A 15,322-nucleotide genomic window follows, 5' to 3' on the forward strand; every position below is an offset into this window, starting at 1 on the left:
AGTGGAGGATGGTGAGAGCACGTATTTGTTACGTCCTGCAGTAACTGCACTCATACGATCATGGTGCGATCGTGAAGAATTTGTGAGCGGGAGGAAATGTTTATAACGCATCGTGTGACTGTTGCTTTGAGCCTCTGTCGGAACTCCGCTGATCATGTGGAGAATTCCACAGCTTTCTGACAACAAAAAACCATGCCACGGTAACAGCCGTCCATTGCCGCGGCCGCCCAAAGCGCACCCCATTGGATCATCTGATTGACTGGCGTATCCCTTGCTGTTCCCATTGGCTGGGTGGTAATGGACCCGTGACAGTGGTCCAGTTAAACACACTGAAGGCGGAGCGCGCAGGCTGAGGCGGAGCTCTCCTTGGTACTTAAAACGAGCTGGTCCCGTCGAGAGTGAAGTACGAGCCCGCACGACAGCCCTTGCGCTCGGTGCGCGGTGCGAAAACTGAGGGACAAGTGTGAGAAGAAAAAGAAAAGATAAAACAGAAGGGGAGCAGAGGACTGTGTTGCTCTCTGTGCTAATGGACAACAAGGATATCTAATAATTTGCCCTGGGAGCGCACAGGTATCCTCTGTTTTTCGCTTTCTCTTGCTGTGCGTAAAGACACTAGGTTGGCCTTTATGTAAAACGGGCACTTATTTTCATGCAGCAGCCCGACCGACCCACTCTGTTTTCCTTCTTTCTTTTACTTAATGTGTCTGTGATTCTCGGGCCTTCTTACATTCCACTGGATTTTTTAATGATTGACAAATGACTGTGAAGGGAGCAAGGGGTATATGATCATTGATTGTGTTAGTGTACACTTGCAACTCAGTAATACGACAGACCTCCTGTCCCTCTGTGCAGTTGACTGCTGAGGAATGTTGTTTTGATAGAATACTATTTAGTGAGAAAAATGTTTCAGTGCAGTCTGCGTAACTGTATTGTTTTGTGAAAGGTGTGTGTATTTGTGTAATGACATTCCTCTTATCCTTTTCTTGCTCTCCGTTTCCGCTCAGACACCGCAGTCCATGCCTCTGCCTTGCCAGGTCATTGATGGGAAATCAACTGGATCGGATAACCCACCTCAACTACAGCGAGCTGCCCACGGGGGATCCGTCCGGGCTGGAGAAGGACGAGCTTCGAGTCGGCGTCGCCTACTTCTTCTCTGACGAAGAGGAGGAGGTGGACGACCGCACTCCGTCAGACTGCGGCTTCACCAAAGACCACAGCCCGACCGAGGAGGGACCCTTTTCGGTCAGCGAGGTGGAGTACTCAGCATTCTGCTCCCAGGAATGCATCTTTTCCAAGCTTCGGGAAAACGAGGACTTGAACGTGTACTCGGCCAAAACTTTGCTCACTATGTGCAAACCGGGGGATCTCCTGGAACTGGTGGCCACCGCGCAAGCACCCCACTGGGTCATCTACGAGCACGACGACCAGGTCATTCATCTGCACAAGGGCGAAATCCGCAAGGAAAGTCTGCTTGAGATTAGCAATGGTCGACACGGGAGGATAGTCAACAGTCGGTATCGATTTCGACCGCTTCCTCCTGACCTGGTGATGCAGAACGCAGTGGGACACCTGGGTCTGAGAAGTGAGGAGATTTGCTGGACCAATTCGGAAAGTTTCGCCGCCTGGTGCCGCTTTGGGAAACGAGAGTTCAAAGCTGGGGGAGAGGCGCACTCAGCGGAGCAGCAGTACTTCCTCAAAGTCCACCTGTCCGGCAGCGGAGTGCACACTCTGGTCTTTCGTAGTCTAGAGGACATGATCCGGGAGAGGCGGCGAGTGGACGCCAGTGGAATTCTCAAAGAGCTGTCTTTGGTTAACGGAGGGAAAGAGTAATCAGGGATTCCGTTTGATATCGTCTCCACCATCCCCTCCCTGCCTCATGTCACTGAGGCGCACAGACGCACACTTTTGCGCACACACAAACGTACTCACACACACGCACACAAACTCGCACACATGCAAAATGACCTGTTGGTTTAAGACTGGCTGTTTGCCTCGGATGGACCCCGGGCTGGTTGAACCACAGGCGCTCTGTGGGATCTACATCAAATTGCAGAGTGTTGTGGAATGAGCGAGCGCGGACATATAAACAGACAACGCCCCGCCAGATTAGAATTCGTGCTGAGTGGGACTCACGATTTCTAATAAATCCATTACCCCGACAAGTGAAATCACCTTTACAGCCACCACATAGCGCACACGACTCGGTTTGGTTTCTGTTTGATTTCTCGGGATAATTGGATTGGCCCCTTCTCTGCATAGCGTGCCTGCTGCAGCAGACCTGACGGTGAGATCGGGAGAGGTGGGGGGGTGTAAGATAGGATTTGGGATGGCTCTCAAAAGTCATCCTTCTATTTTTTTACTGTTAGCTTTGAGACGGGGACAGACCACAACACAGATCCAAGCCACTAATTCAAAGACCTCAGACAGTTCCAACTGGTTGCCTAAACAAAGCATCTTGGCTTGACCATGCTCCTCTTTTGCCATATCAAAAGTATTGTCATGTCCACAATGCTGTCATCTTGCTCCACAGCACTGGATGTATGTGTAAACTGTATTCATACATTGATTTAAAATTGAGTCCCTTATTTTTGTATTTAAGTTTAGTGGATTTAACCCTGATCTCTTTTTTGGTTCAAATAAATGGAGGTTGAAATATGAAAATTAGAACTGGGTCTAACAGGTTTTGTTTGACTACACACGTTGTCTCGATCTCTCTTTAAGATAGAATCCTCACACGGGTTTGTATGAAATCTTGATGTTCAAACGCCTCCTGACCTTCTTTAAACCTAATAGACTTCATGTATTTGGCAGTAAAATGGTCATATGCATCAAACACAAAGGCTTTATGAAAAATCCACATGGGATCTGGCAGATATGCAGCTGCAGTAGCCACATGCTATGTTTCATTGTGTGGGGTTTATCATGCTGGAATTTAGACATTAACAGTTCAGACGGTAATCTAGCCCAGCTAAAGTTATCGTAGCACATGTTTTATATCTACACAGTGAACAACATCTCATCCACAGAATTCTTATCATGAGGAAACACACTGTTATCATTGTACCCGTGTTGTAGTGGTGTGCAGCTGCTTTATCACTGGATTTATCCTTCTCAGTTAAGGTCACACAGTGACTTTGTTTTCTTGGATCTGTGATCAGCTCAGAGAGATCAGAGTTTCTTTCAATTACTTTTGCCTAATTCAATCTGAAAGGGCAAGGGAGCAGATGTATGGAGAGGTTCAGTTGTCTACGTAAACATAAATTGATGATGGAGATGAGAAGGTTTTTGAAATGTTCTATTGCAACAAAACAGCTCATCTCATTGAACCCTCCCCTTCAAACATGAGTGATTTTAGCCTTATGAGTAAGAGAGCTGGAGTTGTTTTTGTCACAGCCGTCTGAGGTAAAGCAGTATGTGAGCCTGAGTTGTGTGTTATCGATGGAACTGATCTAGTTTGGTGTATATGATATTACTTGTACTGACATTACAGATCTTGTGTGTGTGTGTGTGTGTATGTTTAAGTGTGCAGATTTTGAGATCTAACTGATGATGAGTTGGATGAGTTCCATGTCAGAATACAAACAAATCAGCCTGAGAATCTAAAAATGTGCCTTCTGAAAATTTTCTTTCGCCACTGACCTAGATATATCATTGTGTTTGCCTTGCTCGGTATATATTAACACATATCTCCCCCCTTGTCTTCTCTTTCTTATAGATTCTGAGTGGCAAATATCTCCCCATTGTTGGTGTGTATTGTAGCTACACTTTGCAAAAGCACATTAACAAAAAAATCTAATTCAACATTAAATATAAATTTAAATCTCAATGTTTCCAGACATATTCAAGCTGAAATGGACATTTTTAGAATTTCATTTCACAAACATGCTCTCCTTGTTAGATTCCGACAAGCACCTTGTCACTGCTGTCTTACTCCTTTGCTTTCTTTTGTTTTACCCACTGATCACTGTTCTGGCTGCTCAGTACAGGCTGAGGTTGCCTCAGGTGGATAATTTCATGTATGTGCGCATGTGTGCAAGAGTGCGTCAGACTTCCCTTGTGAGTTTGAAAAATCAGGGTACTGGGGCAGCCAATGTTACACTTTGTGTTTGTGGTCTGTGACTAATAGGGCTCAGAGAAAGCGAGTGTGAGTGTGTGTGTGCTCCAGGCAGACTATACACACCACAAAATCAGCTATAGAAGAATATCTGACACTATATGTGTGTGTGTGTGCATTAGCTTTTACTCTACATACCATATCTGTAGGTGTGTATGTGTCAGCGGGTGAAAGTGAGGAACCAAGTTAACAAAGCTGTGAGTTTTAGGTTGTTTATGATAGCAAAGATAGACTTAATGTTTGTGTGCGTGCGTGTGCATGTGTGTGCATATAACAGCCATATGCTGTGTGCTTGTACTGAATAGTGATGAAGACCTTTATCATTGTATCCATCAGCAACAGTGTGAAAGTAAACGCTGTTACCAGGGAAACTCCAGACACTCGTGTACTGTACATCGACTGAGGTCTTGTGTCTGAATGCTAATGTGTGTGGCTGTGCAAACCCTCAGCAGATGAAAGCTAGCTGTTAGCCCTAAGAGCTAGTCATGTAAGACAAACACATGACATCAAAATCTGTCTCTCTCACACACAAACAGACACAAGCAACAACTCACGAGGGACAGTGTGTGGGTGTGGGTGGGTGTGTGTGCATCTGGACGAAACGGATCCCAGCTAGCCTGCTGCCAGCCAAATCAGTGGTCTCAGTGGAGATGTTCTGGGGAGGAGGGAACAAGAGAGAATATTGTTACTGCAGGATGCCTTTAAGAGGATCTCCCTCTAATCTAGATACGGTCCTGTACTCCCAGCAGACTTGAATGCTTCTTTTTTTTCCTCCCTCTCTTCTCGAGGATGGGCATTTCATTCAATAACAACACAGCTGGTGATGTAAATGAGGCAGTTGCAAATGGGTTACATGCTGTTAAAATGTTGGTAACGGTGGCTTCCTCTCAACATCTGTTTTGAAACAGTTTCACCTATCACATGAAGTATAACCGCTGTATTTTTGAACAGACAACTACAAACTGACATTTGAATCTGATTGCACGCTGCAGTGTAGTTGTACTAAGAAATAAACTGCCATTTAAACCTGTTCATCAGTGCTCTCAAGGCGTGATATTTGTTAGTGACTAATTAAACTTGTAATACAGTTTTACATTCTAACTTGTTGGGGTTTAGATTGTGATTCTGGGACTTTAAATCTAAACACAAGTGCCACTGTCTTTCAACTTTTTTAACCCATGCAAGTTTAAATGATAAAAGTAATGACATTGAACTTATTTACTATTATAAGCAAATGCCTTATAAACACAAAACCAATGATGATAATCTTATTGTTTTATTTATTTCTTGTACTGTTTTAGGTTATTTTTGAAAAATCAAGCGAGGTACTATGGTCTCAAACCGTCATTAGCTTGCAAGGGCTATGGCTTGTCCACAGTCATCTTTAGAAAACCAGTAGAAGCTGGTTTTAGAGCTTTATCAAGACTGAGCAACAAGTGCAATCAAGAATGAAATGATTGATGCTCATGAAGCAAGAAAAAGCCTTAAGAAAACTATTTGTTTACAGAAAGCAATTTCCTCAGATTGTAATCTAATTAAAAAAAAACCTTCTTGGTTTTCCAGTCAAAGAGATTGCTAGAAAGACGACTGTAAATGTACTGTTCTGCAGCAACATCTGCACACATTTATCTGTTTTGGAAGGAGCAGGAGCAAACCTTTTGCTAAGGTGTTAATGTGTTGTAATAAGCTGCTTACACAAATAACCTCCAGCAACCCAGCATTTATGAGCACCTGTCATTTTAAAAGAGGTTCTATCTAAATTTGAGACCAGGTGGCCAATGACAAATGGAATTCAGCATGTAAAAGAAACATAGTACAAACTAAATCTAACAGGAAACCTTTTGTTAATGACAAGAGTAAGATTTTGAAGTTGTCTCCATGCTTGTACATGGGTAAGCTCAGTGTTGTTTAGGAAAAGTATTAGTTTTTCCTACACTTAACAAGGGAAGACTCCATAAAAAGAGGAAATATGTGCTTTGTGTTGTGTTAAGTTTGTGTTGTGAAATGTGTTAACATCCTCAAACTAAAATGCAGCTGTATTCAACATGTCTCCAGCCCTAATTTATAAAAGCTGTCTTACTGGAAAGGAACAGCAATCAAACACTGACTGTGCTCTGCCCAGCTTTAGGTACAGCAGGTGGGCCAACTGACATGCAAATAAACACCTGCGCTCATTTAAAGGCTGTTTGTTTAGTCAAATGTAGTATTGCACCTGGGTTTAAATGTGGAACTTGGAGATTCTTCTCGAGTCATAAAGGGTTCATTTTGTGTATGTGTTACAGCAATGCGTGACAAGGTTTTTGTCATCAGGTTTGAATTGAATTTATAGAGTTCTTATTCACTCATTTGATAGAGTCAAAAAGGTACTTGGATATTCTACAGTATGTGGGTAAAGTGATTTTATATAGGCGGGGCACTTGGTCAGCACTTCACTTCTCCATACAGTTTATGTTAATGAATCATTATTACTACTGAATGCGTAGAGAAAGCATTAGTGTAATACCGTTGCTGGTTGAAGAGGAGCCCATAGTAACGGCTTCTAAATACTCTGGCCGTGTGATGTGTAACAATATGTCAGATTTAATAAGAGAAAGTTCTACATGTACGTTGACTTGATTTGAGAAATTAGTGAACTACCTCCAAAGTGTAATGGAGAAAAGGAAGTACTTGTGTAAAGTAATACCTCTAAATTGCATTGCTGAGCGTGTTTTTCTTTGAATGAACTGCTATTTTAACAGCTTCAGAGGATCGTAATTACTTTGTACAGATATGTGTTTGACATGAGTGGGGAAAAAAAAAAACTTTCAGGTGATAAAAACTCAACAGTGTTATGTCCTAATGCCCATACATTTTCTTTCCTAAGGGCAGCTGTTCCAACATTTGACTGTGTTTCACCAAGCTTAGGAACTGAACGGAATCTGCCCCCCCACCCCCGCCTCTGTGAGGAAGCAGTGACTGCTAAATGTCAGCAGAATATTGTCAACAGCCGCTTACGTTTTATTCATTTGCTTGTGCAGCTTTACAAATATTACCTTCATGTTTACCCTCAACCTTGAATATGAAGATTTTTTATTGCTTTTGGATGGAAACAAAGAGCAGGCCATTCACATATATGACCTTTTCAAGGTGAAAGTGGATGTAAAATACTTTTGACTCCAAGAAGCATTTCTTATTCCTTAGACCACATTAGACCTCAATGATAATTATTCTGTAAATGTCTTCCTTCACTTTCACAATTAGTGTTTTGCAAATGTTTTTTTTTCCCCTTAACAACCGTATCATTGTTGGGCAAAGCACATCTTAACATAATAATGAGCCGTTTGGTGGCATTAAATCTTCATGAAAATATTCTTACAAGGAGAATGGTGTTTTAATGCATTTGATTATTGATAATGAGTTGCTGCGGCTGCTCTGCAATGGTCACAAACCAGTGCAGATTCAGCGCCTTGCTCACCACTCAAGCTGCTCTGCCAAAGGACTTGACCCTGGCTTCAATGAAAGGACAAATGTGGCAACACTGAGTCCACCCTGCAGGCCTTACGCGGCGCCCTGGTCCCCCCCACTTCTACAAAGTGAGAAGAAAAATTATCCTCAGGCTATGGCCCAATGCAATCACAGTTTGATTAATGAAAGACCTAACATACCCCCATCTTTCCATCTCTGTGGTTTTAATCCCTCTTATAAAGTCAGAGCTAAAGGTTACTGTAAATGTCATTATAAGCATTTCACAACCAACCCACCGCCAAATGTCAGTCTTTTAACATTTTATACCCCTCAGTGTTTCTTTGTAAAGATTTATATTTTACCATTCCATAATGTTTCTCTTTACATCTCAAACAAATTACTTGTGTCTTTTACAGTTATGTGCCGTATTGCATCCTGAGTGGATTCATTTACAAGAGACTTTGCATGGAGATCCTTCATTTTTTTTCTCTTTTTTTTTCTTTGCTCAAAGATGGTGATAATTGCTTTTTCATATTCTGAAAAAAGAGCATGAGAGTACAGCTTAAGAACATGCATGTGGTCATTTCACAGTCAGTGTGTGGCTGGCTAAGCCTGTTTAGGAAGTGAGAGGTTGGATGATGAGTATAAAGCTCATGCAGGCCCTCAGTGTGTATTTACAGCTATGGCTCAGTCGTCATGTATCAGGCCAAATAATAGAAAGAAATCCAATATTCTGATGCTTTGTGACAAAACACAGCATGGTGTAGCTTTATTGGAATCAGTAGGCTAGCAGAATTGGAAGGACTTTCAGAGGACTTCAACTCAGAATATTTGTGGCCAGTTGGAATAGAAATGGATGAAAACGCAAAGTGTCGTCCAGGCCGAGTCACTTTTATTATTTTGTAGACCAGGCATCTATACTCACAAGAACTTTAATTTGTGTTGCTGCTTATTGTGTAATAACTCACACACCAGAAAATGAGAACAGAAGGGACCAGGTTTGCAAAAGAAAACCACACCACACATTTCTTGTTAAATTTAGTTTTTTCCCTAAGTTTTGACAAAACTGCAAATTTGTTCTTTAAATGATTCATCTTTCCAAACAAACAGTGCCAACAGAAGATAATTACAAAAAGACAACTTTTCAAGTTGAGAAACTTTTAAAAGAGTGACAATAATGAACTGAAGTGAAGCAGGAACAATGAAACAGGCTCACTGGGTGAACTGTACACAGTTCATTGAAATGAAACAAACACACAGCAGACATCGACTCAATCATGGTTTTAAGACAGAGACTGCACCAGTCCTTGATCTTTAAGGCAAGATGAATTTACTTGTACATCACTTTTGAAAAATTCAGACTGCTTTACATAAGACACAAAAAGCCATTTAAAGATTTTATAGACGAAAGGAAGACATTTTCAAAGCAGACACTGCATCCAACCATAATAGAAAGACCTGTCACAGAAGGAAAAGTAATGTTGTTTGTGACATCCACTTCTAATCTGATGGCTCACTGTGATCCTGAATTGTCTGTGCTGGTCTTTTTTAACCTTTCCTGCCAGTGAATGTTAGTTTCCTGAAAACATTTGCAGCACGTCATACATTTCGACAGATTTTAATGAAGGATTTTTCTTAATTTCTGCTAATTTAAGCATTGTGGAACATCTCAAAAGATATGAAAACTAAGAAATAACAACAATGAAGTTTCTTTGGTTGGAGAAGTGTGAACAGAGGCCTCTGTTTGGATTCATGACAACTTTTACACTGCTGGCAAGATCAGCTTTTAGAGAGGTTGTCACTTGAAAAGGTTTGTAAAACAGGTGAGTCTTTGTCAAAAGTTAACTAATAAACTAAAATTTATTTCAGTGTGTCTGCATCAGTTGTGTTGTACAAAGGTATGCTGCACAACATAGTGAAGGTACACCGCAAAGATGCAATCCAGAATATTTTTATCATTCATAATATTCATAAAAATGTTTGAAATCAGCCAACTTTGACAAGCAAATCTATTTTTGAAAAAGGTGTCACATAGAGTCTCGCAATCTTGAGGGTGAGATTCCTCTACTTGAGTTGTGCTGCAAGTTAGCGACCTCAATTGGAAAAAAGGCTCAAAAAATTATATTTCTGAACTCATAGCTAATAGTGGTCACCGTTGGTCGTGGTCTGATGGATGACCTGAACGCAGGAGAAGCATGCAGGCCGTGAGCAGAACTAAAAACTTTAGTTTCACCTAAAAGCAAAAAAAAACAAAACTCTGCTGACGCAGGGAAATCCATGAAGCTAACTCAAAACAAGCTGGAAACAAGACTGGACAGTATGATACAGCAAACTACAGTGACAGGGATCCAGCACTGAACAAGAGAAAAACAGGCAGTATTTTTACTATATATATATATATATATATATAGATAGATTGCAGCACATCAACATATTTCTGGTGAAGATTAAGAGAAAATTAAAACAAATCCAATTTACAGATGCTGCCGGTGTAAAAATAGCCCCACAGAACTCTTCATTGTTCTCAGTAAACAACAGTTATTATTACTAAAAAGTGGCCTCCATTTAGTTATAATAATTCCACAACTTATCAACTCATGACCACATCTTAATTATCTAATCCCTGTTTATTATTTACTATGTAGTAATATTTTCCCACCAGTGTCACCAGGAAGGCTGTAGAGATTGCTCAGTGGAACATAATCTTCAGAGTTTGCCCGACAGAGTGGAATTTTGAGGTCTAAGGTAAAGCAAAGTTGTAGACTATTAACAAAACTTAAAAAGATGAAAAAACGTAATGAACACTTAGTTATCAGGTAGCTGCAACTGGCTTAAGAACAACGTTTGAGCACACTTGCCAGTAACACCAGTGACACTCATCTGTATGTAGTGATGTTGTTTAAAGGAGCCTTATAAAAATGTTGGTGTTGACCAAACTCAGAAGCTGAATGATTGTCAGTATATACTTCTACCGCCTGGCTGTAGCACTGACATTCTGTCAAACACACAAAGCCTTAATTGGAGTGTGAGTGTTGCTGTCTCTGAGTGGTTGCTTTTTGTCTCAACCCCATTTTGTTTATATTTCCACTCATGTCTGCCAAGAGAAACACTAAACTGCTGCCTTCTCTAATAGTTTCCCCTGATCCTGAGATTCCTCCACACTCATCTCAGTTCCATCACTTCTCATCTCGTCCCTTAGTCTTCAGTTGCTCACCCCTACCTCTGTGTGACCTGTGAGGGGTTTCCATTCTCTCCCATTGTATTACACCAGACTAAAAGAACAGCCTCTGATCTCTTGTTCCTATTCTTTTTCAGCCTGCAAATGATATCATCCGGTTTTAATTAAGAATTTTTCATGTGTGTGGAAAAACACATAGGCAGGGTATATAAGAAAATACACTTTTTTAAAAAATATTTACAGAACCATGTTTTCATTTGGAGGCTTTGAGGTTTGTTCAGAGCAAGAAAAGTGTCAATGAGTGTGCTGTCTGTCAAAAATACATTCGATGTCGTTCATGAGGTCACAGACAGTGGAACACGTGGAGAGTGATGACAGACTGTTCACCATAAACTACATGCAGCATCTTTAGATGTTAAGCTGAGCTTTCAGGCACAGACAAACAGAGGCTCGACTGATTGAGGTGTTTGAGAACACGGTGAGGGAAAAATGCATCATGATTGTACCCAGCGGCGGCTGAAGGCGGAGCCCACTCGACATCACACAGTGTTAAACACCAAGGAAGAGAAAATGAAACACTCAATGTTTCATCTGTTTCAAAAATACAAAAAAAAAAAAAACATGTCCTTGATAGCAGCCTTGTTCTGATACAAAAAGTCACAAATGAAAGAAAAATATTAGATATAGATGTGATTCAATAATATAGTGCGGCAAATTTTATGAACTAATAGCAATAAAAACAAGAATTTTAAAAGGATGTCAACACCTTTTTGATGGTCTCTAGTCATTAAAAGCACAACTGTTAACACTCAGCTGTAAAAATTCAGACCTTTAGTATTATGGGACTTTTAGCAGCTGGTTGTGAAGATTTATTCTCCAGGCGATGATGTTAAACCACAGCAGAGGAAGCAATAAGTTGAGGTTGGAAGAGTTGCAGACAAAGATAAATCAAACAAAAACAATGTGGAGACATTATTCTGTAACGGTGTTTTATGTATGGAAATATTACAACCTGCTTATCAAACCACTGAACTGCAGTTAGACTCTTTGGAATAAATATACCATCAAGGTGGAAACTTTATCTATTTATTTAGGCAACAGTTCATATCACATGAGGGGTTTAACATCTGAAGTTCAATAAGTACCATGTATTATCTAAGCCTAAATACAAAGCCCAGCAATAACTAAAATGTTATTAGTTCTAACAATAAGCCTAACTGCTGAACAAACAGAAACATTGATGTTATGCCTTCCTTAGATTAAATGTAGAGATTACCAAAGTCATTCAAATTTATCTTAAAGGGTACATAGATGTCTGTGAAAAACTTTCTTTTCAGTTGTTAAGATATATCACCAAAAACCAGAACTCCACACCTCATGGTCAGAAGAGATGAAATGTTAGGATTCCTCAAGGATTGCTCCTCTATGGACCATCAGTGCCTGAAGCCACAGAAATTCATCCAATAGCTACTAAGATTTTTCATTCTAAACCAAAGTGCTAGACCAACTGACCTTACAAACTAACACTGCCATCCTTAAAGCCATGCAACTATCCAGGGGTGAAATTGGGATTTGTGGGGAGAGAAAACCCTTGAGCAAGGGGGAATTGGGTGGAGTAGTTCCCAGTAACCACACTGTCAGCCTTTTTCCCCATTTCTTTTACAGAGAGATGCTCAGAAGAAAGACCTGTGTTCTGCGGATGTGGATTGTCCAGAGTAACGATAACAATTCCGAGAGAGAGAGAAACTGCTGCCGAATTATCAAAATACAAATTCAGTTCAGCTCCTGTGGATCTGTGAAATTTAGGAAACAGGTATCTCATACTGAAACTAACCTGATGGTCTACCACAAGAGAGAGGAGAGAACATTTTCACTGTGTTTATTTATTCATTTTGGACAGAAATGATTTAGCCTGTAGAAAAACTTCTCCATTAAGCCGTGTCAAACCCCAAGAGTCAATAAAACATAATAGCTTTTATCTTTTTTAACACCACTGTATCTACTTGTTCTCTGAGTGAACGTCTGAAAAATGAAATTCTTTGCTTTACTCGCTTGTTCAACAGAATACAATCCCAATTTTATCCAAGTGGGATATGATCACTCTGGCTTTTGCTGAAGAAATCAATAATACATCAAACTGCAACAATTTTACAGGTGGTTTGTTTATACCCTTAGACACGACCCATACCTTTAAAGTACCACCCTTATAAGAGCCAGGAAGGAAGCATTCCTGCATCAGGGCAGATATTATTCTGGATGTTAAGTAATTCCTTTTTGTGGGAATGTGCAAAGTCTTTCAACCATTTGTGTTCACGACAATATAAGACAATGGGTTTTACACTTCTGATTAACATTCAGTCAATAATACAACCATACTTACCTAAAATGCTTTTTAAACTTCCCGGTGGGGTTTAGGTACTAACCTTATTTTGTAAGGATTTGAAAACGAACATGGTTAAGGCTAAAAAACATTGTTTCCAACCAAGCCATCACCCATTTGGCTGGTTGCCTGAGTTACATTTAAACACAACACGTCACAACGAAACCTTGTCGCTTCCTGTATAGGTTTAGCCAATATTATGTATTTGGGGGGTTGTTTTGTGAGGGTACCGCTGGGAAAAAAAAACCCAGTAAGTAACCATTTGCCTCACATACTTCCTTTTGACTGCATCATTGTTGTCTCAGCTGGCAGTGCTTGCGTCTCTTTAAAGTTTGATTTTTGTCAATACACTGAAGTTTTTCAGTGTGCAGTGAAGGCAGAGTTTGTGGTGTCAGTTTAGAAGAGTGACCACTGCGGCTTTGATTAATGATACTGTGGCTTGCTTTATACTTTATGATACTTGATAACTGTGGTTTGACTGACTTTTAGTTGAACATGCATCTCCCTGTATATATATTTTTCTGTATTTGTGAAGATTCCTAATCACTTTGTTCCACTTCTGTTGATTTGCTGCAACAATCATTTTGTGTCAGGAGCCTGTTGTCCATTCTGTAGCAAAAATAAATCTGAAATGATCGTTTGAAAAAGCTGCAAAAAGGAAATTCGATTCACTGGTTTGAAACTAATAAATCAAGACACCCATGGACATCCATGAGAGCACAATGGAGTGAGATCGTCTTCAGAGATGACTTTAATCTCTGGGAGTATCTGGGATGTTATATCACTTCTGGAAAGATGCTGGTTAGTCACATAAGTTTACTCTTCAATAGTTCAGACGAGAAGCAGCTGGTGAATCACATGATTTTTAGAGTGTATAAACCTTGTGCAATTGTGGAAGTGTTTTACTTTTATCTTTTACTCCTTTTATTCACCTCCTCCACATTTTCTAAATACAAATCAGAAAGAGCTACAGAAACCCGGCCAATGATTTCAGGTTTGACTGGACATGAGACGAAATCCTGTACAATAAATGAAACAATCATTGAGAGGTTTTTATTTTAAATCATTTGTTATTTGAGTGATAACACTTAGGGCTCCACTCACCTCTGTTGTATGAGGTTTACTTGCCTTTTGTGTACCCAAATACACTGCAATGCTGCAAAGTTTTGCTCTTAAAATTGATGACAGCTTCGGTGCTGGTGGAATACTCTATTTTTCACTTTTATAATGTTCAAAGAACACTTAAACAATTAACAATGTAGACATAGTTGTGCTATGTATACTACATTGAATTAAACACATCAGTTCGTAGAAATGTATGTATACATATATAGTCAACGGATGCTGAAGTTCTAACTCAGCATGAGATAGTGCTTGAGAGTGGAAGTATTAAGCCAACAGCGCTGTGATCATAGACAGTGCAAAGTGGATGTCATGACACAAAACTCAGCTCTGGTGTGGGGCGTCATGTCTTCATCTCTGAAGATAACATAGGTAGCTAAAAACAAGCAATACAAAGTGCCACAGCAAATAGCAAAGTTTTGTTTGTAAGAATGAATATTACACGGATCAGTGCTGTCTTTGATTTGGCAGACCTCAGAGCTAATTTTTTTATGTCTCCAAAGTTCCATGCTCTCAGTTTGTTAAACTCAAGAAATATTTTCTCAGGGTTGAAGGAATGTAAGAAGATATAATAGTTTTCAGAATTCAACATTACAATATAGTGTAACCTGGAAATGTCAGACATGTGGAGTTCCGTTTTACGGTAGATGACCTCAATATATTTCTGTTTATTGAGGATCCTGTGAACTTCCCCTACACACAGCCCTCGATCTCTTGCACAAACCGAATTACATAGAGAGATATTGATGAAATGTGGAATAAAAGCACATTTCCTTCTTCAGATTGCCTTTAAATCACCCATACAGGTAATGGATTTTGAAATTGATTTTACTTACATTGTAAAGAAAGTAATTCAGTGCTGGTTTAACTACCGTCCTCTCCTCTAGGCAACCTCTCCTATTCACCATTCAGCAACCAGCATTGCAATAACAATAGTGCACGGGATCATGAGCATTCACAATATATGTGTGCAGCTGTGAATGTGAGTAAGTGTTGCAAATGTGTTTGTGCTTCAGCTCATCCATGAATGAGTGTATGTGCAAGACAGAGGAAAAGCATAATCTAACGGTAATGGAACATGAAA

At 40.1% G+C, this 15,322-nt stretch overlaps 1 protein-coding gene across 1 annotated transcript; it reads left to right on the plus strand.

The window, feature by feature from the left end:
• The first annotated feature begins 387 nt into the window (after positions 1-387).
• On the plus strand, positions 388-5,146 carry lratd1 (LRAT domain containing 1). The gene is made up of 2 exons (XM_072362246.1): positions 388-570; positions 1,005-5,146. The coding sequence occupies exon 2, from the start codon at positions 1,042-1,044 to the stop codon at positions 1,828-1,830; it is 789 nt and encodes a 262-aa protein (XP_072218347.1). The 5' UTR covers positions 388-570; positions 1,005-1,041; the 3' UTR covers positions 1,831-5,146.
• The last annotated feature ends 10,176 nt before the right edge of the window (positions 5,147-15,322 follow it).

The sequence above is a fragment of the Leuresthes tenuis genome, unplaced genomic scaffold (assembly GCF_036924035.1).
Source record: "Leuresthes tenuis unplaced genomic scaffold, fLeuTen1.0.hap1 SCAF_13, whole genome shotgun sequence".
Classification (NCBI taxonomy): domain Eukaryota; kingdom Metazoa; phylum Chordata; class Actinopteri; order Atheriniformes; family Atherinopsidae; genus Leuresthes; species Leuresthes tenuis.